Source organism: Epinephelus fuscoguttatus, linkage group LG9, assembly GCF_011397635.1.
Source record: "Epinephelus fuscoguttatus linkage group LG9, E.fuscoguttatus.final_Chr_v1".
Classification (NCBI taxonomy): domain Eukaryota; kingdom Metazoa; phylum Chordata; class Actinopteri; order Perciformes; family Serranidae; genus Epinephelus; species Epinephelus fuscoguttatus.
In genome coordinates, this window is record NC_064760.1 from 17,805,691 (window position 1) to 17,833,448 (window position 27,758).

Genomic DNA, 27,758 nt, shown 5'->3' on the forward strand with positions numbered 1-27,758 from the left:
TGTTCCTCCAAAGATCACCTCTGTGAACTGTTTGAAGCCGTGTTAGCAGCACTCTGAGCTTTAAACATGCTGGTACAAGTAAAAGTTGTATATGCAAAACTCTACTTAAGTCAGTAAGTGCTATCAGTTTTATTGCAAAGTAGGTTTGCACACCAAGAGAAATTCTTTGTGCGTGCAAAACTACTCTACAATTAAACTGTTTCTGATTGTGATCAGCTAAATGAACTTAAAGCATCAAAAGTAAAAGTATGTACTGGACAGAATAGCCCTTTTCAGAGTGTTATATTGGGGAGTTTAATATATAATAATGCATCATATTGTTGGTAAAATTTATTCTGGGAAGTATCAGCTGTCAGATGAATGTAGAGGAATAAAAAGTATAATATTAACCCCTGAAATGTAAATGCTACTTTCCAGCACTGTCCTCATGTTTATACAACAATAGCACCCTGCTCCTCCGGTCCTGACTTTCCTGTAATTATCAGGTCGATAGGTGATAACCATCAGGGTCATTCCTCTCAGCTGGAGTCCTCGTGGTCAGCGAGGGTCACTGTGAGATAAATACATGTGGTCTCTGCAGGTCAGTGCTTGTGTCCGTCGCTGCATTTGATATAATCTGCAAGAGAAGAGGCACGACAATGACACGGCTGTGTCTGTGTTCACTAACAATAAAGCCCTCTGTTGCCAGTGGAGCTAATGGAAACCACTACAATCCACAGAAAACGCCATGATCAGATTTCCAGCATCAGAGTGTTTGTTTGCAGTGAAAGCTTTATCTTTTAATGAGAGGATTTCCTGGTTGTCAAGTGCTTTTATTTTTTTGTTTTTGCTGGTAGGAAACTGACAGGAAGTCAGATATGATGTAAGACAAAGAACAGAGAAGTGGCCCGTGTTGTTGTGTGTAGTTAATTGATTCACACACCCTTATGTGGAAATAGATAGTTCCTCAATTTCAACCAGATTTTTATCTCTGGGTGAGTTTTTAAAGGCACATGCAGGGTGAAGTGTTGACTTCATACAGCAACACCAGCTTTGACACTTCAGCGCTTAAATGATATCTAACACCTCAGCTGACAACTGAAGAGTGCTTTCAGACCTAGAGTTGTCTTGCTTTGGTCTGAATCAGGGACTAATTTTGTTACAAAGTTGTATAATTGTCTAGAGTTGGTTCATGTTCTCCAGGCAGCATTTACAAGCAGACCAGATCAAATGCCTGCGCAAGAAAGCTACTTCCAGAAAGTAAACAAAACATTGAAGAAGAGTACACTTGCAAGATAAATGTGACACTTTCTAATGTCACAATGGAGGGACAACTACGCAGGTTGATTTTAGCGCTGGTCATCGTGGACTATATTGCTGTCATTGTTCAGTCTGAAAATGAGGCGCGGCTCCAACTAGAAAACCATGTTCTGATGCTTTGGATTTGCTGAACGTGCATGTCAACCCTCCTGTTATCTTCTCGTTCATTATGCCATGACTTTCCTCCCAGGTCAAATTGACCTGAAGATGACAGGAGGGATAAGGCAGTACAGGAGGAGGAGCACATTAATAATCCCACGGGACTGTAACATGCTCATGTTTGACTCAAATGTGACTGCAGTTGGTTGGGATTGAGCTCAGAACACATTCACCAGAGTTCGTTTGTAACCACCTCTTCCAGAAGGTCTTGATCCGGTTGTTTTGCTGCACAGCTGAGTGTGATTGCTGTGTTCACACCTGCCCAAATGAAACGCACTTAGGGGGCAAATGAACCTGTGTTAGATTGATTCGAACCAAACAGGGCAGCTGTGAAAGCACCCTAAAAGTACCCTGCAAACTGGAAAATTTCAGGTGAAACATTTCCACTGACACCTCAGCTCCTTTCAGTGCTCACACCTCAACAAAACTATTTCAGTGCTCCAACTTCAACTCCTGCTAATTTTAGTGGAAAAGAGGTAAATGTTACACCTACCGTTCATGTGGGTCTTGCATCATGATGTGTTGCTGTAATTTCTGAGGATGAGCACAACCAGCACTCTAAATGACTTAGCCACCACATGCACACAAATATTTGAAGCTAGTTAATATCTCCAACTCTTCAACTTCTAATTTAGCTACTCTCAGTGCTTAAATACAAACTGTCAACTCAGCTCCCCTCGGCTCTTATAACAGAGATTGAACATGCCTTCAGCAGTTTCACTTCAACCAATTTCACTCTAACATTTTAACTGACAGTCCCATCAATGTTAACGTGACACTTAAACTCCTGTAAGTGCTTCACCTGAAACTGTAACTACCATAAAATATTTTAGATACAAAAAAATCATAACTTTAAGGCATTTTAACATCTTCACAATATTTGCACACAGTTGCACGAATTTAACCCTCTGGTTTGTTTAACTTTCACGGAGCTAGACAAACAGAGTCCAAAGTTTCTGTTTTTTCTTTCCTTGAGTGACCAGGTTTTGTCAGGCCTGTACAGGCTGGCTGCAGCTTTGGCTGCAAACAGAAGCAACACAAACAGACTTCAACTGATGAGTCAGCTGTTTTCAGGTATTACATGTCAACTTCTGTTGCATTTGCATTCATGGCTGAGATATCGACTGATACTTCAGGTGCTTTCATCACTCAGTCCTCAGCTGTGCTCACACTACATGTGACAAAGCAACAGCATTGCCTGCTACATTATCCCAGAGATGCTGTTAAAATGTTGCTCAAGCCTCATGGACCTGTGTGTGTCTGCTACTTGCCACAAAGCACGTCGACTAAACGTGATCTAAAGTTTGTTTTTGGTAAAAAAAAAAAATTATTCTTTTGATCAGTGTCTGAGTGCCCATATTAACATCACATTTCAATGCCCCATTTCATCCCCATGTGCACCGCAATGCACAGAATGCTAGCATAGTGTCAGCTAAATAAGCTAGAGCTTATTTGTTGATGCCTCATTGAAATGCTAAAAAAGTTGAGGCCAGCTAAACTTTGATCCATCTACAACAACAAGTGTCAGGTGTCAGTTTGTAGCATCATGTTTCCAGCTTCCATTGAAAATGACCTGAGCCTGTTGCTGTGTTGCTTGCATGGATGTATAAAGAGACCTGGATACAGCATTAGCAGCAGGGCCTTGTTAATTCCCACGAAAGTTGCTCAGAGGTGCATGAAGCAGAAAACGTTCAAGGGCCGTGTTTAAAATTACCCAGATGATCAGCACTGCTCTGCACTGTGTGGCCCATAGATACAGTCGGCAATGACGGGAACACCCACAAACATCACATCCGGTTAGAGCCGAGGGGGAAAACAAACCAGTCTCTGCCATTAGCCACAATGCCAAAGAGTTGCTGTGTGCCCTTTTGCACTGCAAATAAACAAAAAAAAAATCACCAATTAAAGTTTTACATTTTACCAAATAATAAAACGGAACCACAAAGGAGGACAAAATGGCTTCAAGCTATCAGAAGAGAGCTTTTAGCTTTAACAGAAACACGACGCAGGCAATAGAAATGTCCTTCAGAGGGCTAATGTTATATTTTATTTTATGCTTGGAGTACATTTCAGAGCCAGCACTTTGTTTTTACATATACCGTACTCAGTAAAGAACTTTAATCAGTACTTCTACTTTTACCAGACTTTTGTACGCAAGTATCTGTACTTCTACTTAGGTACTGAATGTGTACTTTTGTACGTGTTGCGAGGAAATGTACACAAATTACAAATGTAGTACAAAGTTCACTAGCGTTTAAACAATTAATCTAATATTCCTAATACTCCGGACATAGTCTACGATTGTTTGGAAATGGTTAACATTACATTAAACTTACCTGAAATGAAGTGCTGACTGCAGACATACACGTTTTGTTGTTGGGTCCCATAATCTGCCAAACTCGTCCTCTCTTCTGATAGCTTGAAGCCATTTTGTCCTCCTTTGTGGTTCCGTTTTATTATTTGGTAAAATGTAAAACTTTAATTGGTGATTTTCTTGTTTATTTGCGGTGCAAAAGGGCACACAGCAACTCTTCGGCATTGTGGCTAATGGCAGAGACCGGTTTGTTTTCCCCCTCGGCTCTAACCGGATGTGACGTTTGTGGGCGTTCCCGTCATTGCCGACTGTATCTATAGAGCAGGCAGAGACTTCTGCTGATGGAGCTGGCTACTTCCAGTTTAGCATTTCACTTGCTTAGACTCTTTTAGACTTTTGAAATGTTATCAGGCCAAATAGATCAAATTCTGATAAAAAAAATGAGTCATTTTGTGGGGTTTATGATGCTTAAAAAATGAAGCCTGAGATTTATTTAGGTGTCTCTTTCGCCATGTAAGTCGATGGGAACATTTTTTTGGGCCCAGTGGCATCACATGACAGTAATTACACCATTTGGCCACTACCAAAATTAGCTTCAAAGCCTTTTGGACTTTCTGGGGCCTCGTCCTCGTAGTGTAAACACAACATTACACTTCAGTGTGTTTCAGTGCTTACCAGGGCCCCAGGAAGTGTGCCAAACAGTGGTACCACAATTTCTGGGGTCCGTCATGTGATGCCAGTGCGGCCAAAAAGACCTTTTCCCATAGACTTACACTGGGAAAAATTAGTGGACACATTTTTTTGAGCGTCACAGCCTCTGCAAAATGACTTGATCTGCTATCAGGGTTTAATCCATTTGCTCCGATAACATTTTGAAAGTCTAAAGCAGCTGCAAGATTCAGTTATTTTATCTTCAGTCAAGTAAGCGGAGTGCTCCACCGGAAGTAAGCCACTTGGTCTGCTGAAGTTGGTCGCTTGGCTATGCTCAGCCACGTTTGGCCATGCTCGTGTTAGTATCTCTCTACTGTGCTGGGTAGTTTCATCTAGAACTGTTTTGGCTTCATGCACCACTGAGCAGCTTTCATAGGAATGAACAGGGTCCTGCCACCAATGTTGTATCCAGGTCTCTTTATACATCCATGGTGCCTATCTACAAACTGGCAACTCAGCTCAATACGGCGCTTAAAGTAACATTTCACAAGTTTTTAGCCAAAACCCTAACATTCAAGATAGTGGCTGTTTCAACATACCAAAGTTCCTGGGCCACTTAGTCTGCGAGGTGTCTCTGTTTTGACTCATGTTTCTGTTCCTTTTCTGAGGATGACAGTACTCACACAGGGCAGGGACGAAGTTGAATGAGGAATGAGGTCCTATTTCTACATATTCTCATTGTGTTCCTGTTACTACACTTTAACACTGCAATGCAAACAATCCAAAACTACACAAGGTATATATCGTCATTTATACACGATGACGTCCATGATCTTCTTTTGCCATGTGCACTAAACTGCCTCATGGCACCATACCTGGCGTAAATACCATGTGCCTGTATTCTAACACATAAAAAATCAATATAAAAACAACCTTAACATAGTCCACTACCATACACTGTTCAAACTATACAGAAACAGCTGTGTAAACCTAAATAATAGCAGCACCTATATAATATGTCATATCCACACAGATGTGGTTAAGTGGCTCTTACATTCAACATCAACAGACAGTACAACAGATGATTCTTAAACCACAACTTCCAAACAGTATTTATCATACAACTGCCGACTCAACCGCTTTCAGTTCTTTTATATTAAGTTTCGGTTAGTTTTATTTCTCACATTTCAGCTCACAGTTTGCTTTGAGCTCTGACTTGTTTTTCTGACACTGCAGCTCCTTCAGTGCTTCAGTTTTAACTGAGACTAATTTCACAGGCAAATAATTAACATTTGAATCTTTTTACAGTGTCTGCACGTGTAGTTTTCAGTGTGGGCCTTCTCTGGTTCATTCAGCCTTCACGTGGCCGTAAACACAAAGTGCAAATAATTCTAATCAGACTTCAGGACAGTGTCTGGGTGACTGGGTTTCTTCTCATGCACGTGCAGGCCGGCTGAACGAGTTGGTGTGAAGCGAACTTATTGGCCTGAAATGCTGGCCCCACACCAAAAACCAACTCAGATGTCTAGACAAGGTCATCATACTTGCAACATAGCGAGGGGTAATGCATGACAGTGTTATTTTTCCCCGCTGGGGTTATATTTAGAGCTGACGGGGTGAGACCATCGGGCCACAGATAGCAACGGATTAAACACCGCCATTAGATCTCTTGATATCAACACGAACAAAAGATGTTTAACAGCCTCTTTAGAGTGTTATTTCAAAGCCGTATGATTTATCAATATGTTTAAATGTCACAGTCAGACATTCAGCAGACTCCTCGCTGCGGAGAGAGAACACATTCATCCAAACCCTGCTGATCATAACAAAAGAGCCCTGTGTAGTCTCATGGGATGAAAGCTTCGGTTTGATCTGTCTCTTTCCCCACAGGACAATTCAGACAGATTACAACGTTTATTCTTGTGTGTTTAGGATTCTGGTCAGCGAGCTGTTTCCAATGGGGACCGAGAGAAAAGGGGAAGTATCTAGGCTGCACTTTAGATGCAAGCTAAGTGAACAGGACTTCCCCCGTCTGTCTGTCAGTGTGCTTTTCTTTTTTTCTTTTTTTTTAAGAGGGGACTGTTACATAACCTGATCTGAGCACCATTAACAAAGACAACAGATGTCCTCATTAAACCCGAAGTGCATTATGAAACTAATTTCCTTGACAAACAACGTACAGAAAGGCACAAAATTATCATTAAGAATCTGAAAAGCCTTTAAAAGCATGTTGGCATGTGTTGCTTGGGTTTGATTTAAGAGTTTTGTCAAAAGATTTGGTGAGAAGAGACAGAATATGGTTTATTTCAACACACTGGAAGCTTCCCCCCTCATTGAAACACACACATGCTTCACTTAACGTGTATATATCTAAATAAAAAGTGCTGCTGTGCAAAACATAATCCCTTTGTGTCTCCATGTAAGGGTGGCCTCCCTTCCTCTTTCCATGTCAGTCTGTCAGTAGGTCTTGTGCAGACTTGCCCTCGTTTTCATCCAATCAGATGCCGCTGCCCCACAACAAGTGGCCAATGAGCGCCGAGGTATGACAGGGGCTTGGTGAAGGGGGCGGCCGGAGAGCGCAGATCCACGTATGATGTAATAAGGGTAGATTTACAGCGGAGGCAATATTTCCCAAGACACCTAAAAGTCCCAGCAACATGATCACTTCACATGGAACAGCCTGAACCGTCCGGATAAAGTTTAACACGCACAACAACAACAACGACAAAAACAGACCCTTAAAGCCTGAGAGACAAACACCAAAACATTTATTTATATATCTTGAAAAATACTCTTCCTGTCTAATTATAAATAGGTTAAAAAATGCATTAATCAGACATACATCTACATAACGCCGTGTCAAACTGGCAGCAGCCACATGCTATCAGTGCAGGGAGATAAAGCCAGGCGCAGCAGTGGCTGAACTCTAGTAACCTTGTGGGGACTGCACAGGTTACAGTATGAGCAGGACCATCTGTACCATGGGGCCCTGTGAGGGGTATGACTGGTATGTCACGTCCCTGTACAATAAACGTCTCTGAGTTTCACGTTCACACTGAGACTTCAAACAGAGGCCCATATGCTGCAGGGCAAATGTTCAGTTACAGTGTGTTATAGTGGGTCAGATATTAGTGCATCTTTTTTAGCTGATTTTTGATTCTTTAACTGAATCTATATTTTAAAATATAGCATGGACTTTTATGAGGATGATTTCTTTTTCACTGCTTGAAAATTGACTGCAGATAAACTTTTCAAAAATGTGATTTAATTGCACTTTCAAGCATTAATGCTGCTTTTCTTTGTGCCATACTGGTAGATATCATTACTTAAACAGATGATTCTGTAGTGGGAGAAGTATTCAGATCTTTTACTTCAGTGAAAGTACTAAAACCACACTGTGAAAATACTCCACTACAAGTAAAAGTCCTGCATTAAAAACTTAACTGAGGTAAAAGTGTTTAATATTATCAGCAAAATGTACTTAAGTATGAAGGTAGACGTATGTTTCGTGCAGTAAAATGTTCCCTGTCAGTGTTTCACTATTATATATGATGTTTTTGGATTATTCCTACTGCTGCATTAATGTGTATGTTGCTTTTACTGCTGTTGATGTTTAAGGTTGTGCTCATTTTTAACTTTATGATATACTTTGGGTGGTTGGATCTAAAGCGATGCATCATACTCTATAAAATCATCATATGTTTGTGGCGTCACTGTCCTGTGAGGACCATGAATCTCTAAAAACTTCATGGTGTTGTCAAGACCAACAGTAGTGTGGACTCAGTAGCAGGACTCAACACAGCAGAAGTTCAAATCAATAATCCTTTTAATGAAGAAATGAAAGGTATCCAAATCGTTGGGGAAGAAATCAGGTCGAAAAACAGAACTAGATCAAAAACCACAAACTGACACTAGGAAATAGGCTGGGACACTTACAGACAACTGAAAAGACAAACTGGCAGAGAACAAAGGGAAGCACACTGACTGGATAGACAAGGGAAGATGGGATGATGGGACACAGGTGACACTAGTCAGGGTGGGGCAGGTAATCACACAAGGCGGGAAACACAGGAGGACAGGAAGTGAATATCTAATGTGAGAGGCAGAGGTAAATAAAACAGGAAGTAACCAAAAATTCACAAAGACAGAAAAGCATAACTAAACTCAGGGACTAGATGTTACAGGTGTCAGACAAACGGCCCTGTCTTCAGCCTTGTGATGATGTATTTTCCAGCTGATGCAAGAGCGTGTTGAAGAGTTTACTTAGCTTTAGAAGTCGGAGCCTTTTGTCAACACATGACATATATTACAAGTCTGTCCGTCCTGGAAGAACGATCCCTCCTCAGTTGCTCTTCCTGACGTTTCTACTGATTATTTTCCCTGTTAAAGGTTATTTTTGGGGATAGATAGATAGATCACTTTATTTGGCTTCTCTCAAAAATCAAAGGTACAGACAGACACACAACAGTGGATGTTGTATGCTGTAAAGCCTCTGAGGCAAGTTGTGATTTGTGATATTGGGCTTTATAAATAAAATTGATTTGAATTAAAAGAAAACTTCATCCTCCAGTTTACCAGAAACCTTCAACATCAACACACCTAAAGAGGTACATGGTTTTCGCTGGACAGGAGGGGCATGAAAACTGTACTCTGTGAAATAACTATAGCTGTCGGTATTTACCTCTGAGATGAAATAGAGTAGAAGTACAGTTACATTAAATAGTACCTTGAATACTTGAGTACTTACGCACAGTACTTGAGTAAATGTACTTAGCTACACTCCACCACTGAGTTTATCGTAATGGGTATTAAGTCAATTCAGGTAAATTAGCGGGAACATTATTCTGTGGCATGTGTTAGTCACTGAGGGCAGACTACATCAGCAGCTGCCCTGCAGGCGAAACAGAAGTCCTAACATGTCTCACATGATGCCACCTCCTGGTATTTGGCTCTGTTGCCTAAGTGCACGAGGCTCCTGCGTGTCCTGAAGAGCTACAGCAACAAGCTGCAGATAAAGATTTGGATGCTGTCTGTGCCACAGAAACAGTTTGTAATAGCTCAGTTGATACAGTTGCTCTCACACGGCCTTGAGCTATCTGTGTAGTCCATCGCCTCCGTGTTGTTTTTCACAGATAAACTCTAATATAATATGAAGTCATTAGTTCCTCATGTATTTGAGCTCAGTGAGGTCAGATGCAGAAACAGAAACAGGCAGCACATTGCTCTTCTCATTTTTAAAATGAGCAGACTCACTGTCACTGGTGCCCTCTAGTGGATAAAACAAAGTTGCACAACAGTGACACACGACTGTACTACTGTGTTATCACAGAGCATTAAACATCTCCAGTCCTGAGACAGTTTATTCTCGACCTTGGACCAGACAATCATACTGCTCTCTCTTGTTCTGGAGATTCCAGTCTTCATCTGTTGTCCTGTAAATGTAGATGTACAAACTCTTGATTGGCTCTGCACGTCTTCCCCACGTTGGCTTAAAGTGAGACTATAAATACTAAATCCAACTAGATAAAGGTCACAAAGCCGGTGAGCTGACACACTTAAAGACAGTTACACAGCAATATTTATGTAAGAGTTGAGCCACTATAAGCTACCGGTCACTGAAGACCACGTGAGGCTGCAGCAGCAAAAATACCTTGTGTAATGACGTGAGCAGGAGTGTGTTCATGTTCTTTTAAAAGCTACATGTCCCAACTTTAGCTCCTGGAATCATCAGAGAGCAAAACAAAAAGTCAGTCTGTGAGGATGATGTTGATGTCCACTGGTCAGACAGCGAGGTTGTTTGTCCTCAGTTGTCATCTGGAGGTTTTATTTTGATTCCAGCTGGTCTGCTTGGTGAATTAAAACAAGTTTCCTTCCTCATTTGTGTCCACTTTCTCTCTGTCTCTGTTCATTTTTATTGTTTTGAGAGGTGAAAATGGGATTTCTTTTGTTTTGTCTTATTAAAACCAAGAAAGTGTATAAAGTTTTTCAGCAGTGGAGGTCGACTCACATCAGATGGAAGTTAATTAACCAATTTCTGCTTTCATGTGTCAGATGTTCAGGTTTTCACGCTGTTCCTAATATGAAATGCTTTGTTTCTTTTTTACTCATATCACCATCAGCTCTCTTCTTCGCTGTGGCTTTAGACTGTGTACAGTTAACTGTGATCTGTAAAATGTTTAAGAGGCTGTCAAAAGGTTATTGAGCATGCCCAGATTTTTTAGAGACTTTGAGTGTGCAAATTTTGCTATTAGTGTGCACAAAAAACTTAGTTATCTTCACTGGGTAGAGCAAATGTCTCATACAAAGGCAATGTCTTTGCTGCAGTGATCGTGGGTTCGATTCCAGCCTGCAGCCCTTTGCTGCGTGTCAACCCCTCTCTTTCTCCTCCTGTCATGCTGAAGTACTGTCCTATCCAATAAAGGCAAAAGCTGAAAAATAATCTTTAAAAAAAGTGATCATCTCAAGTGTAAGTGTTTCAAACAATCAGATTTTCAGTCACAAACACCAACAAAACATCCCTTCACATAAATATAGAGGTGACTGAACTGAAACAAGAGGCTGTAACCAAAAGCAGCCTCATGTGCATCTTCAGAAAATGATGAAGGCAGCAACAATTGGAATTTAAAACAAAATAAAAAACACACATTTTAGATATAATCTGATGTTTGTCAGTGTCGTGCCTGAAGAAGATCTGATAAATCAAAGTGTTATAGTAAAAACACTAGAACAGGACTCAATGATAAGGATTGCCCAATTGCCTGGGGGAAGAAGAATGCCATATCAGGCTTGTAAATCTACCAACTCACTTGCCTGATGGGGCGAACATTTGGGCAAAACTATTTATTGCGCAGTTTCCCGCAAATTTCAGAGCAAGGCGGATAAAACAGGGTCATTTTTTCAAAGACGTGAAGTTTACACTATTTGATAACTGCTAATAACTAAAAAAACTTGTGTGGGGGCAAGTAAAAATTCACTTTGCGCAAGTAGATTTCTGTCAGGCAAGTAAAAAAAACAAAGTTGAACCCTGTTGAATTAACGTCTTGCAGTCATAGGTCTCCACCAGTCAGTCAAGTTACAGCTCACACCCATGTCTGTTCAGGCTCATAAGAAGCCATGACAGTTGGCGAAGCTTCAAATGTGGACAGTGCTTAAAAGAAGCTACATATTCTAAAACATAGATGTTTCACACACGTCTTCAACCCAACAGCACAGATGATCTAAACATCAGCACAGTTTTAAGATTAGTGGCGTAAGGAAGTTACGACGGGCCCCAGTGCACACTGTCAATACAGACTTGACATTGGACAACATCAACATCCATATTACCCAGCAATCATCACTGCATATCTGACAAAAAAAAAATCAAAGAAAGTAAGACGTTAATCATTAGCTTATACAGAAAAAGCATATAATTTTGTTTTAGATAGCTACAGACTATTTAACAAAAAAACCATGACACAGATAGGTTTGCCTATTTGAGGACACATATAACAATATTCTTTTTTAATTTATCTTTGAACACAGGTATATTGTAAAGATGGCAAACTGAATCACTTACAAAGGCTCGGTCTCTCTACGGGCCCCTCCACCCCAGGGGCCCCTGTGGAATCACGCTGCCTGCACTGTCTATGTTGACGCCTCTGTTCAACACGAGTGTCCCCAACTCAGCATCTGACCCAGTGTCTTCCTTTCTGTTCCAGAGTTATGGCTTTCAATTATGGCCACAGATTTGTTTTTGCAGAACATTATGATGTCACAGTGAGGTTGACCTTTGACCTTTTGGATATAAAATGTCATCATTTCATCTAATTTCACATTTGTTTGAAATTTTGTCATAATTAGTGTATGATTTCATGAATTAAGGCTAAAACTGTGTTTTGCGAGGTCACAATGACCTTGACCTTTGTGCACCAAGATCTAAGCAGTTCTGTGTTGAGTCCAAGTGGAGTTTTGTGCCGAATTTGAGTAATTCCCTTAAGGGATTCTTGAGACATCACATTCACAAGAACGGAACAGACGGATGGACGGACAGCCTGAAAACGTAACGCAGAAAACAGTGTGCAGATTCTTCTTTTTGCCCCAAAGCAAATCGTTACACTGTTCAGTTGTTTGATTAAATTTAATTACATTTTTTTGTGCTATTTTTATCTTCTTTTTTAAAAGATATTTTTGGGGGATTTTACCTTTATATGATAGGTTGGCTACAGTATTAAGAGGGGAGGGAGAGGGGTGAGGACATGCTGCTGCAGGAGGGACGCAGCCTTTGTACATGGGGTGCCTGCTCTACCAGGTGAGCTAGAGGGCGCCTCAGCTGATTTCACCTTGAATCAATAGCTTGACAGTGAAGACAGTTTGGTAAAGTGGGGAGAGAGCAGGAGATAATGTGGTATGAGCCCTGGACTGCTGCTCCACTGGGACGCCCAGTTATTGTATTTACTGATCGTCGTGCTGAATCAGACGTTTCTGAGAAAATAAAGCTTATATGTGTTTGAATATAAAGAAGTTTTCCTCAGATTAATGTCACAGTTCTTGGTACGATTCCTCCGAGGAGCAAATTATCTGCGATTTAAAAAAAACATTTATTCCTTCAGAGGCAGAGGGGATCATTTGAAATGTGCCTGAGGGAGAGCTCTGCCCTGCATATTCAATCCAGCAACCATTATAATAATCCAATTGACAAAACAATGAGATAATAACTATGATTCACAATCATGCTTTATTCTTGTTGATTTCTTATAAAAGAATCAAATAAAAGGCTCTTCACACACTGCTCAGTCTTTCAGTCGTGCTGTATCCCGCTTTCTTTAACTAAACTATACTTTTCTTTACACCTTAAGTCTCTTCATCTTAAATATCTTTTTATTAGTTTGTGACTTCAAACCAAAACATCATTGATTGTCAACACAAAATCTGTCTTAGCACCAGTACAATAAAACTGTACTTTAGCTTTTTTTTTTTTTTTTTTTGAAATACTGTTCTTGAATGAGGGAGGAAAATCTCAGAATAAAGGGATCCTAATAAGTACATTTTCAAAATGAAGCACCAACCATACAAAGCAATTTTTTTTCATAGATAGGCTTGTCAGATACACAAGAGGTCAAATATATTAATGACTATTAAATTAAGCACAACAAACAGTGTGAATAAAACACTGCAACACAAAGCACTCTGGGGTCTTGGGGGGACACCGTATCGGGACGTGGCTGCAGTTAAGAGGGCGTGTCGGCTCCTCGGACTCAGGAGCTCTGGACTCCAGACGTGGTACTACTGTTCCTCTGAGAGAGATCCACAGGATTCTGTATCAGTTCGTGAGGAGTGCAACCTGGGGAGTGGAGAACGCTGCTATCTGTCCACCTCTGTAAACAAACTCTCAGTCTCAAAGTCCCAAAAAACAAAGACATGATTTCATACTGTGAGCAGAGAAGTCAGCAGCTCAGTGCTGCACGTCCTCACTGTGGGAAACATGGAGGGAAAATAAACATCGTGAGCTACTTGATCCGTCTGGTAACGATCTCTAGTGGATGATGAAGTGAAAGAAAAGTGGAAATGATTAATGTTATGTGCCGTGGTCTTGTCTCTGCAGGTCTCCAGGTCTCCCAGGTTGACAGAGAAACCATCTGGGCCAGTGGCCTCCCTGACTTAAGCGTCTTAGCTTTACGCAAGAGTTCACCAAGATAAAAGTCTCGGATTATCTCCCGTCAAAAAAAATATCGCTTTCCCTCGGGAACAAACAAAAAGTCCTAAACATAATTCGTCCTTTGCCACAAGAATACATTTATATAACCAAATGTTTAAACCCTGATGGCAAGATATACATATACACTACCATGTACATACATAATCAATACAAAAGGTTTGCTCAATAGTTCTCATGTATTCAAATATACCTATAGATAGGAACCTGAAAGCTGCTTTCCAGCACCGACCACCCCCGTGTGCAGGTCCTTGTGATCACTGAATCACCTTCTGTCTGAGGTCAAAGGTTATAGGTGGAGTGTCATTACTGTCGAGCCTCGTTACGTCGGACGGAGAGGTTTCCTTTGAGCTGCTGCTTGCAGGGAAGGACTCGGGTTGACAACAGTTTGCACGTTAGAGGAGTGCGCTTAAAGAGAGGCTATCGGCTGCGAGGCTTCCCTGTGTTCGTCACTGTCTCCTCCTCCTCCTCCTCCTCCTCCTGCTCCTCATCCTCTTGAAGGATGTGAATGGAGGAGCCCAGTAGTCTCTGGAGCTCTGGTACACATCGCACCAGATCTACAAGTCCCTCCTCTTCCTCCTCCTCTTCCTCTTCCTTATTTTTGCCTTTGTAAGGTGAAGCCAAAGCGGAGCTCACCTGGCTGATCGACACCTGCCTCCACAGCTCGGCGCGCGACAGACTCACCACCTCCAAGTGTGGGTAACGTGCCCGGAAGATCCGTGCCGACATCTTCAGGCGCTTCAGGACGTCTGTCAGGAGGAACCAGTTACAGAAGCTGCGAGAGAAGAAAACGTCTGATATTAGGCAACGGTTAGGGTAAGGAATAAGGAACAACACAAGCGCATACAGGGAGCAGCAGCGACCCACTGTCTGACACCGGCACACGTGAGGACGGAAACAGACAGCTTGGCAGGGACGGGGCACCTGCTGCAGCACCTGAACATGCTGTCTGCGGTCATTTTGACTTGTCCAGCAGACTTCACTACAAGCAAACTGGCTGTAGAGACAGGCGACGTGCCTCACATCCTTACGTTATAAAACCAGCTGCCGGCGATTTAACCAGCTGAGTTGCAGGTGACACTATCATCCGGCTTGAGTCAAGCTCAGACGGCCAGTTCACACCACTGCAACTTTTCTCTGTAACTTTCTAAAACAGTTTTGTCTCGTCACAACTCACCGGTCTGCATTGGGCTATTGGTTTCCATATTTTGAACAGGAAGTATCCTGAAATAAACACAGGCTTCCCCCCGAGTAAGAACGTCACTTAATTTTAGTTTGTTTCCTGAGTAATTATATAGAAGTCTCACACATGATGAAGGATTTATGCAGAGTGACATCTGAGGGTAATTACACAACATCACACTGAAACCATTCAGTGACACACACACACAATTAAAACTACACACTCCCTGGTGCTGAGTAATTTAAAGGTTTTAGCTCATTAAGAACTTTAAATTATAGTTGACCATATTCCAAGTTCTTACGCTGACTTTCAGCCTACAGACAGCTGCTGGATTCAGTTGATAATATTTTGTTAGACTTGAACTTTCCTTCAGACTAGTAATCCAGCTCAGTGAGCACAACATCTGCTAATTTGTTTTCACCCAAAGTTAGAGTGTGGTCAAACATTTCAACTTAGTGCTGAGATCAAGCTTTAAAATCAAGTCTGAGAGTTAACTGCTGGCAGGGTGTATCAGCTGTCACTATGGTTATCTCAGCTTGGATTTGGAGACTAAAAATTTCTAAACAAAAAACCTGCTACACAAACTGGGCACATTGTGTGTGCAAATTCTACTTCTTGCAGTGGTATCTCCAGTTTGGAGAGTTGAAGATGCTATGGGGCTACATGATGGGTTGTCATGATGTTTCAGCCTCTGCACTCTGTTTCCCTGTGCCCAGCAAACTATTTGCTGACAGCCTCTCACCCTCAACCAGAGCTACAGCAAGCACCCTCTGCCTGTCTGTTTAGATACTAGATACTGATTACTGTCAGATAACTAAAATAAATAAATTAACGGTAGATTGATTACACAGGAAGGTTGAATAAGGAGATGAGTCTGTGGTTGCCTGGCAACAATAAAAAGGTGCAGCAATTTTTTTCCCACTTGTGGCAAAAAAAAAGGCAGTATGGTGCCCCTCACGTTTGCAGAAACAGACTGTAAAAAATTCAAAACAGGCAAAAATATTAAGCTTCAACTGCTGGGGCAACAACATCCTCATCTTCAGTGTATTATCAAGCCTGGATTTACTTATGCCCAAAGCTACGCAATAAGGATGTCAGCCACCAAGACTTCAAGTCCTTCAGCATCAACCCTGTCACCTGGGGAGCTGCCGCTCAGGGCTGTCTTCAGTGGCAGCAGGCACTCTAGAGTGGGCTGCTGACATATGAAACCACTCTGGTGAAGCAAAGAGAACAAAGAGGAAGCAGCAACAACAGGGCACCACCACATCATCAACATCACACACATGCAATATCTGCAGCCAGGTCTGACTCTCACGGATGAGACTTCACAGCCACGGCAGACACAGCACCAAAACCTAACTCTCAGACACAAGACATCTATCTTTGGTCTGCCAAAACTGCAATGCTGATCAATTTACTTATTGTTGTGTTCTTAAAAATAACGCTAATCAGAGCTAAACTTATTCACAGACTATTTTTAACACTGTACGTTCCAACCTGAACACTAAAACAGTCTCCATTTTTATTTGTAAAAAGCAAATTTAAACTTGTTCCCCAACTTTTACAGTGTACCCAATTGCACGTGTACCAACAAACGGTGAGAGTGAAGACGTTGGTAGATCATGGGAGGACACGGTGTAAATACCGACTGTATAGTCCCACTGTTTGTGTTTCTGTAATATCCTGGAGGCAGAGAAAATACGCCTCTACGCTCAAACTATTGCAGCGTGAGTCACAGCGATCACTACCCACTATCATCAGAGCTTATTGACATTAACTCCCATAAATATTGAGAGCATGCTGAAGCTGTATTCAAACCACATGCTAAATTTAGTCGTTTTTTGTTTATGGGTGGCGGAACAGAATCAAACAGCCATAACTCAGTCGTCAAGGGAGTGACTTACAATTCATCCTTGTTTGGCAGCTTAATTTTATCAGGTTTAGGTATTTGCTTAAAAGCTGGGGACAAAAGACCTCTCATACATTGCTCTATGGACTGGGAATAATCTGCATAATACATTTTAAAAAATTTAAAAAGTTAAAAGAAGTGCAACTGCTTCATCTGAGCTGGGTTTAGTCTCCTCTTATGTGTTTCATGATTTTATTTCCTGTCAGTTGTGTTTCATTTCCATTTAAACGCTAACTGGTGTGCTGTCTGGCCTCGGAAAACAGATTTCCATCTCAAGGGACTTCCTGGATGAATAAAGGACAAATGAGTAAAAACTAGAATTACTGCCTCACGGTTGTATGTCTCCACAAACCAGTCAAGTCACAGTTACAGTTTACATCCATGTCCTTCTAGAGTCATGTGTAGCTGTGACAGTTGACAGTGATTCAAATACGGATGTTGCTGCAAATTTAGCTACAAATTCTACAACACGGATGCTTCATAAACCTCTTTAACCCACAGCCTAGAAGATCTATATCAAGGATGTCAAACTCATTTTATATGATCTCAGATGGGCTGGAGCAATAAAACCATCAGACAATAACTTCCCTTTTTTTTGTGTAAAGAATTACAGGTACATTCTGTAGACGTCCATCCTTTTACAAAACAGATGAACAGCCTGAGGTGTCTCAAGAAAAATAAGTGTAATTTCAACAGTGTGTTTCAGTTTTTCCACATTCAGTCAGTCCATTTCTCACTGTCATTACATGTGCATTTATTCACACATTTCCTAACACAGATTCTTTTGAACTGAAGCTGCTGATTGACAATATTTTGCGCAATGTTAATATCTTTAAACATGGTCACAGTAAGTATTCATTGTTATATCAGAGAACTGTATCCTGGTCAGGGTGGAGAAGCCTCTGAAGCTGAATTTTACATGAAGTCGGCAACACATTGTTTAACTTGCTCCTGGAACTTGGCACCTTTTAGTCTAGTCATCTAGTGGGCTGCATTGGACCCTTTGGCAGACCAGTTCTGGCCCACAGGACGTATGTTTGACACCCCTGATCTATACAATCACTACAGTTTCAAGATTGGAGTTACCAATTCAGTAGTCTGAGTGGGCGGAAGTTCACTGCATAGATCAGCCTCTCATTGGGCGGAACGAGCCACCTGCTGAAGTCCTGCCCTACCACCTCCGGTTGTGTAGCTGTTTTCAACACATCCTTTACTAACTTTTGCTGTGTTTGATCTTGCGGGGATGTAGCCATTTTTCTGCCATGGTTCGCGTCCTGTAGGCGATATTTTTGTGGGTGTGTTACACCAAAACCTGTTTCCCCCCTGCAATATTTTTGCAAGCGCACCTTGCTGTGGTACCGCCAAGAACGATTGTGATTGGTTGAAAGAAATAAAAAAAAAAGCCGGGGCGTTTTTTTTTCTCCAATCTTAAAGTGAGAGTCGGCCCAGCCAGACCTTTCTTTTCTTGAGAAAGGTCTGGTGAGCGAGACTACCAATTCAGTAACAGACCAAATGGCTCCACTTCTGTTCCTGAGATACGGTGCTGAGTAATGACCAGAAAAGTGTTTTAGCAGAGCTTTATAATGTCACAGTGAGGCTGACCTTTGACCTTTTGGATATAAAATGTCATTACTCCATCATTTTGTCCTTTGAGACAGTTATGTGATATTTTATTATAATTGTGTATAAAAATGTATATATTCTTGAGTTATGGCCAAAATTGTGAGGTCACAGAGACTTTGACCTTGGTGCGCTAAATTCTAATCAGCTCATCGTTAAATCTTAGTAGATGCTTTTGCCAAATTTGAGGAAATTCCCTCAAAGCCTTCTTCAGAAATTGCGTTCACAAGAATGGGGCAGACAGACAACCTGAAAACAAAACGCCTCCGGCCAGTATGAAGACATAAAAATACCCCATGTTCCTCTCACAATGACAAAGCAGTCTGATGTTTAAGTAGCAATTTCTTTCTTAAATTTTAAATCACCACTTTCAGTGGCTGCCCTCAGGGCAAAGGTACATAGTCCACTGTGCCAGGACAAACATCCAAAGAAAACCATTTGTTCCTGTTGCCATATATCTTAATCAGTAAGAACAGGAACGTTTTAACACCAGCTTGTCACCTCAGCACACAATACAGTATATCTGTTTATTTAACCTTGATTCAGTCCTCGCCGTCCAGTACCTGGAGCTCCTTTAAGTGTAGCTTCTGTTGTGTGTTGTGTTTGTTGTGTGTCCTGTCTGGATGTGAAATATGATGTGTTTTAAGGTACCTTTTTAAGAGCAGATTTTGCACGTGCAAACTAAAGACAAATTTCTGCCTGACAATGACGTATTTTCTATTTTACCATGTGCATTTTTTTGGATCCATATGACCAACTTCTGCATTTCATTAAATAAAAACTTTGGTTGACAGTGCAGCCTTGGCAGGAATATGCATCACTTTCACTTAATCCTTGCCAACAATATTCATCTTTGTGAACTCACCCCTGGGTTAATGACACCTGAACATGATAGCAGGGTAAGAGGGGCTCGGAGGAGAACTCAAACAGAAGACAATCTTTGTCCGAGTCTGTGTCAGTCCTCCCTGTAGTGTCCTCCTCCAGCTCCTGATTCTGCTCGGACAGCAGGAAGTCCCAGCACGGCTCCTGGTCAGTCTCTGTTCAGAAAAAACAGAGGTGAGAAGAAGAAGAGGAGCGGACTCACTGTATGTTGCTGCGCTGACACTAGGCTGCTTCAATACACAGGGTTTGGATGCCCTCTAGTGGACAGTCTACTCACAACAGCCATTATACAGCCATGACTGACTGCTGGTGTCGCTGTGATCAGTTAAAGGAACACAAACTTTATGATGTCAGTCGCAGCTTGAAGTTAATTACACCCCACATAGAGACACATGGATATTAAAGCAATGTTAACAAGGCACAGATTTTGAAGGACTGTTTACTGCCGGGCTGTTGATTTTTCATTTAAGTTTGAAGTGATGGACAGTTGGGTTCATGTCTGGGAGGCTTTTACCCAGGCAAAATGGCTTCTAATGCCAGACAAATTATCCTCCATATCCCCCATCACTGTGTGAAAGCATCGCCAGAAAAACATAAAGGAGCGAGATTAGAATATCTTGACATCATTTATATCATACAGAAATGTATGCAGCATTAGCAAACGAAACAAAAACTGGCTTCAGGGAGGAGAGAATGTAATATAAAGACAGAATTGGACATACTGGATTATGGGTGATTTGAAAGGAGTGAATGCAGTGGTGGTGGGTGTGATCATTCTTAGAGAAATGTGTATTTTCAACACAAAAATGGAGAATCATTTACAAGTTTAAGGCTAACGTTGGTATTTTTATTATATTATTTTATTTTTATTTTTTTATTATTTAACCGGACAACAGTTTTCTGAAGTGGTCCAGTACTAAGAAAGATCACTGCGGGCAGAGCACTGTCAATGTATGTGGTCTTGTGCAGAGGTAAGTGTTGTAAGTGTGTGTAGGAATATGGTTATTAGAGTGAGTTAAGTCAATCTACATTTTGCCAACAGCTAAGTGCAAGTATGAAGTAAAACGACAGGATTATAGTTTTTTAAAGATCTGTAACATTAGAAATGTGGACTTCTACATAAAAAAGGCTTCACTCATTTTCACATAAAGAAATTTAAAAATGGATAAATGAAATTTGATTAAATGTTTGTAGTAGTTAAGACTCTTACAAATTTAAGACTATTTAATGACTTTTAAGGCCTTATTTTTGTGACAGCATTTATGACATTTTAAGACTTTTTAAGGGCCTGTAGGCACACTGATTTAAATAAACAGCAATTTTATTATTGTAAAACACTTTATTTAAATTTATCAGAATCACAATGAAACTCACAAAAATTGTCTTGGTTCCTCTCCTAACTATTCCAAGAATCAACAACTTTAAATAAACCCTTAATTCATGTGAAATTATTCTGGAGCTATACACACTTAAATTACAGTTTATTTAAATGGAGTCTGGTGGGTTTGGTGATTTCGGTGCCGTTTCTGGTTGAACAAGAAGGATCTTTCTCTTTAACAAAAAATGTCTATCTCTGTAGGGCTCATTTCCATAATGCTGCCGTACAGTTTTATTAATCTGAGCCTGTCAGTGGCAAAAACAAGCACTTTACAGGCTGTAAACTGACATGCTCTGCCGTCTGCAGCTGTCTCACTCAATGCTGGACCAGTTTCAAAAATTGTTGTTCCCATTAGTCACTTAGACACAAAACCATAAAGGGTCCAGGTTGAAAAACAACGAAGGTACCTTTAAATGATTTAAACCAGTTGTAGAACATCAGCACAAATAAGAAACAAGTGTAAGAGATAGATGGGGGAAACTTACACTTTATCACCACCAGCAGCGCGGGGATAAACCGATGGAATAAACTAAAATAATAAACATAACTCAGTGTACTTTGGTGGAAACTTTCTTTTCTTCATTATTTCTCAAGCATTACATTTTAATTATTTTAATTATTTAGGTTCAGCTGAAGAGTAGTTAGAGGAGGAAAATGTATCTGTACTCAGCGGGGGGGTGGGGGTGGGGGGGGGCAAATAAAAGTTTTTATAGTTACACATTACCAACTTTTGTTTGTCTCTCTCCACAGTTTATCCAGGAAGCTGAAGTCCACTTTCTCTTTAGTCTCCTTCAGTCTTTCCACGCAACTCTAATCCTGTTCATCCTCCACTGGATAACTGGCTCCCTGTGGCTGTTTACAGCACAACTCTGATGCTGGTACACAGCGCTAACACCCTCCACGTCCCAGTGGCCGAGCCTGACTACACCTACAAACTACAACAACACTGCAACAGGCCCTTAACTCATCTTCCTCGTGGCCAGAGGAGGAATAAGAATATGTGATTGATCAGTGGACTGATGGGTTGACAGACAGACGGACAGACTTACCAAACAAGGAGCTGCTGTAGAATTCCCAGGGTAAACTGGAGTCCTGTTCTTTGCGGCCTTCCAGGTCCGTGAAATATTCTGGAAGACAAAACAATGTCATGTATTACATTTTGAGTTACGTTTGAATGTCATCACTGCTTAATCTGCATTATGTGTAATCCACTTATCAGGACTGAGCAAAACATATGACGGGATAACTAGTCAGACATAAAAGATCAGCACCAAGTATCAGCAATCAACCTATGCTGTTTGTCACTGTCCATTTTGTGTCTGTCTGTGGCATCACAGCTGTACGAGTGTGTTCACTACTGAGCCTTCATCTCTCTGTTTACCTGAGACGCACGATGTGAGACTAACATGCTTCACTAAACACTGATTCAGCAGCCAAGTTGATAGCGAAAGAAACCTGATGTTTCCTCACTCTACACAACCAGGCCAAGTGCTGGGAAAGATCCTCCAAACTGGTCAACACCATCGACAGTGATGTGAAAATAAAGGAAACTGAAGACAGAGTGTCTGTAAACAAGGCTTGAGGATTTTATTTGAGTCTAATATGATAAGCAACAGGAAACCATGCATGTCAGAAGTTTCCCAGGCAGCCAGATGTGTAATGAATCACTTTGCTCGATTATGGAACAAAATTGATCGTAGGGAAGCAAATTTAAATCATTTTCCTTAATCAATCCTCTGCCTTCTTAATGAGCAATGATTGAGAAATGATTGGACGCCTTTACAACACAAATTCATGTTTTTCTGCGTTTACAGCTTTATTTACACTGACAAGGGCTGTTTTTGCCCCACAGAGATCCTCCTGACAAGACGTATGCTGTGTCTGAAATCACATACGATGCACTATATTTCCAATATGTGTTCTGTCATTCCTCATGCATACATGTGTATAAACAGAAGCACGTGTCTTTTCAGACACACTGAGCTTTAATTATTGGGGATGTTCCTAATGATTAAACTTAGACTATTATAAAAGCCATTTAAAATTGTTAATCATGTTTTTCAATAACCAAGTTGTATTCTAAATGCTGCTGAAATGTGTGGCCCTTTGCACTGTGCCTCATGAACACTGCACACTATTCTACAAAACAAGCAGCAACCCTCGGGGCTGAAAAATGACACCAACGCAGGTGCCATAAACTGCAGTTCCTCTAATGGCCACTTGAGGCTAGCTCCAGAAACGAGTAAATCCCCGTGTTAAAATGCTCAACTTCACAGCAGAAATAAACATGTTTACAGCCTGGTACAAAATGGGCATTGGTCTCAATAGCTAATTTTTATAACTTCTTTACATTCTATAAAGACTTAAAGGTACACATAATTAAGGGCGAGCTGCTTTGAGTGACAAACTGTCTGCCAATAGTGTCCTCGGCTTCTCAGTCAGTCCGCCCCTTGCTCCTTCACAGCGTTAGCCTCTCGCCCAAATATGGTCAGTTTGGCTGGCGTTGGCCCAAATTCCAAACTCTACTATTTTTACAGTCTATGTACAAATCATGAAAACAGCTCACCGCAGAAAACTTAACAAACAACATGTATTTACTGAGTATTTAACGACCTGACTCATCTCCATTCAAAAATACACACACACACAGGCAGTAACCCTCTTGTGCATGGGTGTGCTCGCAAATTGACACAAACATCCAGGCTTGCTGGGATCTCCAGTGCACTCAAAAGCAACTCTCATGTTCAGCCTAGCAAGAAGACATCCAGCTGTGAGTCTGTGTAAGCTCGGACATACTATCCGAATTGAATTGCTACAGACTTGTACTGGTTGCATGCACGTGGTTCTATTGATTAATACTGAGAGTGCGTGTGTGTGTGTGTGTGTGTGTGTGTGTGTGTGTGAAAGAGAGACAGAGAGGGAGAGTCAGTGAAGATCAGAGCTGCTAGTCAATCTGAAACGCTGATCCAAACTCCTCCTGGGTATCTAATAAAAAGTTTACCCGACTAGTAATTCTGGTACTGACTAGTGAAGGCAGCAAAGTTTCATCTTCTAGTTGACTAATCTTGCACATCCATGGTAATTACCACATCACTTCCTGAGAGCCTCTTTGCTGGTTGGAGATGTGTAACCATGGTAACCCGCGCCAACCTCAGCTATACCCTCAATTTAAAAATAATTTAAAGTATATTAAATCTAGCAAAGTGAAATCTTGTACTTGCACTTAAAGGGGAACACCACCTAAATTAAGAGTCCCAATATGTTATTTCCATGGCCTGGGAAAGTTCAATCAATATCTGTGATCGTGTGGTGCTCTCTAAAAACCAGAAACCAGAAAAGTAAGTCTCAAACTTGCAATGTTATAGGACAGTAGTCGGCAACCTGCGGCTCTGGAGCCATACGCGGCTCTTCAGTGGTTCCCTGTGGCTTCATATGGAAATAAATAAAATAAATATTTTTTACTGATATAGATCCAGTACCTCATTTTTAAAGAGTGAAAACACTGCGAGGGAGGAATGGTAAAAGAAGTAGAAGTCACACTTAACTGGTTCGATGAAGAGCTGCAGGTGTCGAGTGCTTGCATCAGTCTGTGTGAACTCAAACCTCCACATGCGTCATCAAGGTGAGCGTCACCTTTTACTGCGCTGCTCTTCTTGTATATAAAACCACTTAAAGGCGTCTCAACTGTGTGGAAATTCACCTCTAGTGCAGCAGCTAAAAACTCCAAAATGCATTGATCTAATGTTCCAAATGTTTCCTTTAATTAGATTATCATTTTCAGTTTTGGAAAACTAAATTTAGCGTTAAGACAACAAAACAATAGTCATATTTATAAAAGCAAGTGGCTCAAACAGTTTAGTGTCAGGTCCTGTGAGGATCTAATATTTTATATTTCTCATGTATGCTGTGAGCAAGCTGTTTATTGCTCACTGTGCCAAACTGTGATGTGGTGGGAGTGGGCACAGAGCTTATTAATGTGTTGACACATTGCTTGATGGGTGACTGTAAAGTTGGCAAATACAAGTTTTATTATTTATTTTCATGTCTCATTTCAATTAGCTTTATTATAGCCTTTGTGCTGTGTTGTTTATTGTGTCTGAAGTGGTTGTTGATGATGTGAAAAATGAATTTAGCCTGAGGTAAAACAGCACTCAAACTGGAAACATGTTTATTTATCGAAAGCTAATTGTAGTGATAGAGAAACAGGTTAGTAAAAAGGGGTGAACTACCTGTGAGGAAGGTCTTCATGCTCGGGCTGTGTGCCAGTTTGACTGGAGTGTGTCCGGAGTAGGTGGCCAGAGTCGGGTCTGCACCGTGGTTCAGGAGCAGCCAGACGATGGGAAGGTTATCACTCGCTACTGCATCATGAAGGGGCCTAAAGAAAGGACGTAACATAAAAGCTTGTCAGGGCTTGTACAACATTAGACCACACCTGAATCTGTCTGTAAACTTGTTGAGTACCAGATGTGTGCGGTGAAGGGCAAAAATCCTAATCATGATCATTTGGTCAATATTGAGATTATGACAATTTAACACAATTACTCATTGACTGTGGAAACACCATTCATTTATTGAACTTTTTAAAACCTGTCTTTTTACTGGTGGATTTTCTTTGACTTCAAATACAGTTCAACTGGAAAAAAAATGGCTGGATGTGAAGTAAAGAGACTGGCTGAGAGTGAGTTTGGGCGAAATTGCACTGCTGTAAAGGAAAGCTGTGCGCTGGATTTATAAAACATGAAAAAAGGTGAGCATTATTGCGAAACGAAACACAGCACAATAATCGCCTTATCTCGATCATCATGTTTCATAGTCGGTGGGAACCAAAATTGTTTGTAGTTCAGTAAAACAAGTACTGTCCTATTATTGATTACAATTTGTGTAAAACTAAATACCAAAAAACATCTCACACTGAAATGCAACCAGAATATAATCTTTATTTAATCATAACATATTATCTCAGGATGTCATCGTGTTCATTACTGCTCCCGACACCTGTAGAGGGAGTGATGAGACAATAGGCCTGTCACAATAATTGCTTTTGTTGGATGATAGATTGTCCCAGAAATAATTGTAATAAACAACACAAGTATAATTATGCAAGACAAGTACATCCTTTCAAAAAGCAGTGAAAATGTAACTCTTAAGAATATTCAGACATTTAAATTGGGACACGATTTCTTTAAATAAAGTAATTAACACCTGTTAATTTACCGATATACTATACTGATTGTCCTAAAAAGAACAATACACTGATATGCTGCGGACATCTAAGAATAAACTCTCTAGGATTGTGACAATGGCAAGTGAAACAGACTTAAGCAGATATAAGCCCTCTAAATCATCATTAATATGACCTGCCAGAGGTGTGTGGCAGTGTATTATTCTGCAGTGACTCTGCCCTTTGCCTGTATTTTCTTGTTCAGGACCCCAACAGCACTCATGTGAGGATGTGACTTTTTGGAAGCGAGGGGTGAGATATATATATATATATATATATATATATATATGTATGTATGTATAGTTTCACTGGTGAGTGTGTTTACAGTCACCAGCAATCCTCCATAATATAACTTTAAAATACAAGAAAAGTGTATATAAAATGTTAGTTTCTTTATAGGAGTAGCCCAAAAGAATTCAGTTTGAGACTTAATACAAAATTAGGCCAACAAAAACAAAACAAGTGATGCCTCTTGCGTCAAATAGACAAGCTTGGTGAAGCACCAGGAACACCACAGTTACTTCCATAATCCAGCCTGTGCGCTGCAGTCGGCTACCGGGGATGGGCGGGAGATTAGTTGATGGATTTACGGAGTATAGGATGAAGTTGTTTGACGGTAAAACTTCAAACAACAGACTCTCTGGCTTGTTGCCAAGAGCTCGCAAGCTGACGCCTATCAGGACTGTGTGTCCACAAAAGTGCAGCTGCAGGCTACTGGTAAGCTACACTGTGTCATCTTTGAAGTGGTGTTGTATTTTCCTTTAGACTCACACAAATAGGTGGGGTTGGAGAGAAAAAAATGGGGATAATCACTGCGCCCAAGTCTTATAATGGTCAGGAACCCCCTGCAGTTTCCTCTGGTATCATGTTTGCTAAATGTTGATGACATTCTTATGTAACAATTCAACATGTTAGCGAGCTTAACATAGATGTGACAGATGCCTCTAATAAGTTAGTAAGTGGACCTGTAAACTGAGAAAATTTTGTTACCTACTCTTTGTGAAGGTCAAGAAATACTCTCCATGCTCCGTGCTCCTGTTTGTTATAAACGTTACACCCTGACAGTACTGAGAAATTAAATGTTTATAGATTGTAAGTGGACCTGTAAACTGAGAAAATTTTGTTACCTACTCTTTGTGAAGGTCAAGAAATACTCTCCATGCTCCGTGCTCCTGTTTGTTATAAACGTTACACCCTGACAGTACTGAGAAATTAAATGTTTATAGATTCAACTAACTAGAACTATGACAGTAAAACCATGGAGCCTCACCTTGTCCCATCCTGGGCGCTACAGTTGACGTCAGCTCCATATTTCAGCAGCATTTGGACAATTTGAGTCCAGCCTCGAGAGGATGCCTCGTGGAGAGCTGTGTAACCGGCATTATCGCGCCGATTAACCTCCCTGATGTCCTTTTCAAGGCAGTACTGAACTACATCCTGCAGGACAG

General features: G+C 40.9%; 1 protein-coding gene across 6 annotated transcripts in view; it reads right to left on the reverse strand.

The window, feature by feature from the left end:
- Positions 1 to 13,120: 13,120 nt before the first annotated feature.
- Positions 13,121 to 27,758, reverse strand: part of bcorl1 (BCL6 corepressor-like 1) — a 46,658-nt gene continuing 32,020 nt past the window's right edge. For all 6 annotated transcript variants that reach the window (XM_049586735.1, XM_049586734.1, XM_049586737.1 and 3 more), the window contains 5 exons: positions 27,581 to 27,747; positions 25,319 to 25,464; positions 22,139 to 22,216; positions 19,695 to 19,866; positions 13,121 to 14,892 (listed from right to left, as the gene is read on the reverse strand). In XM_049586735.1, coding sequence (XP_049442692.1) covers positions 14,538 to 14,892; positions 19,695 to 19,866; positions 22,139 to 22,216; positions 25,319 to 25,464; positions 27,581 to 27,747 — 918 coding nt within the window. In that variant the 3' untranslated portion in view covers positions 13,121 to 14,537. The remainder of the gene's footprint in view (positions 14,893 to 19,694; positions 19,867 to 22,138; positions 22,217 to 25,318; positions 25,465 to 27,580; positions 27,748 to 27,758) is intronic.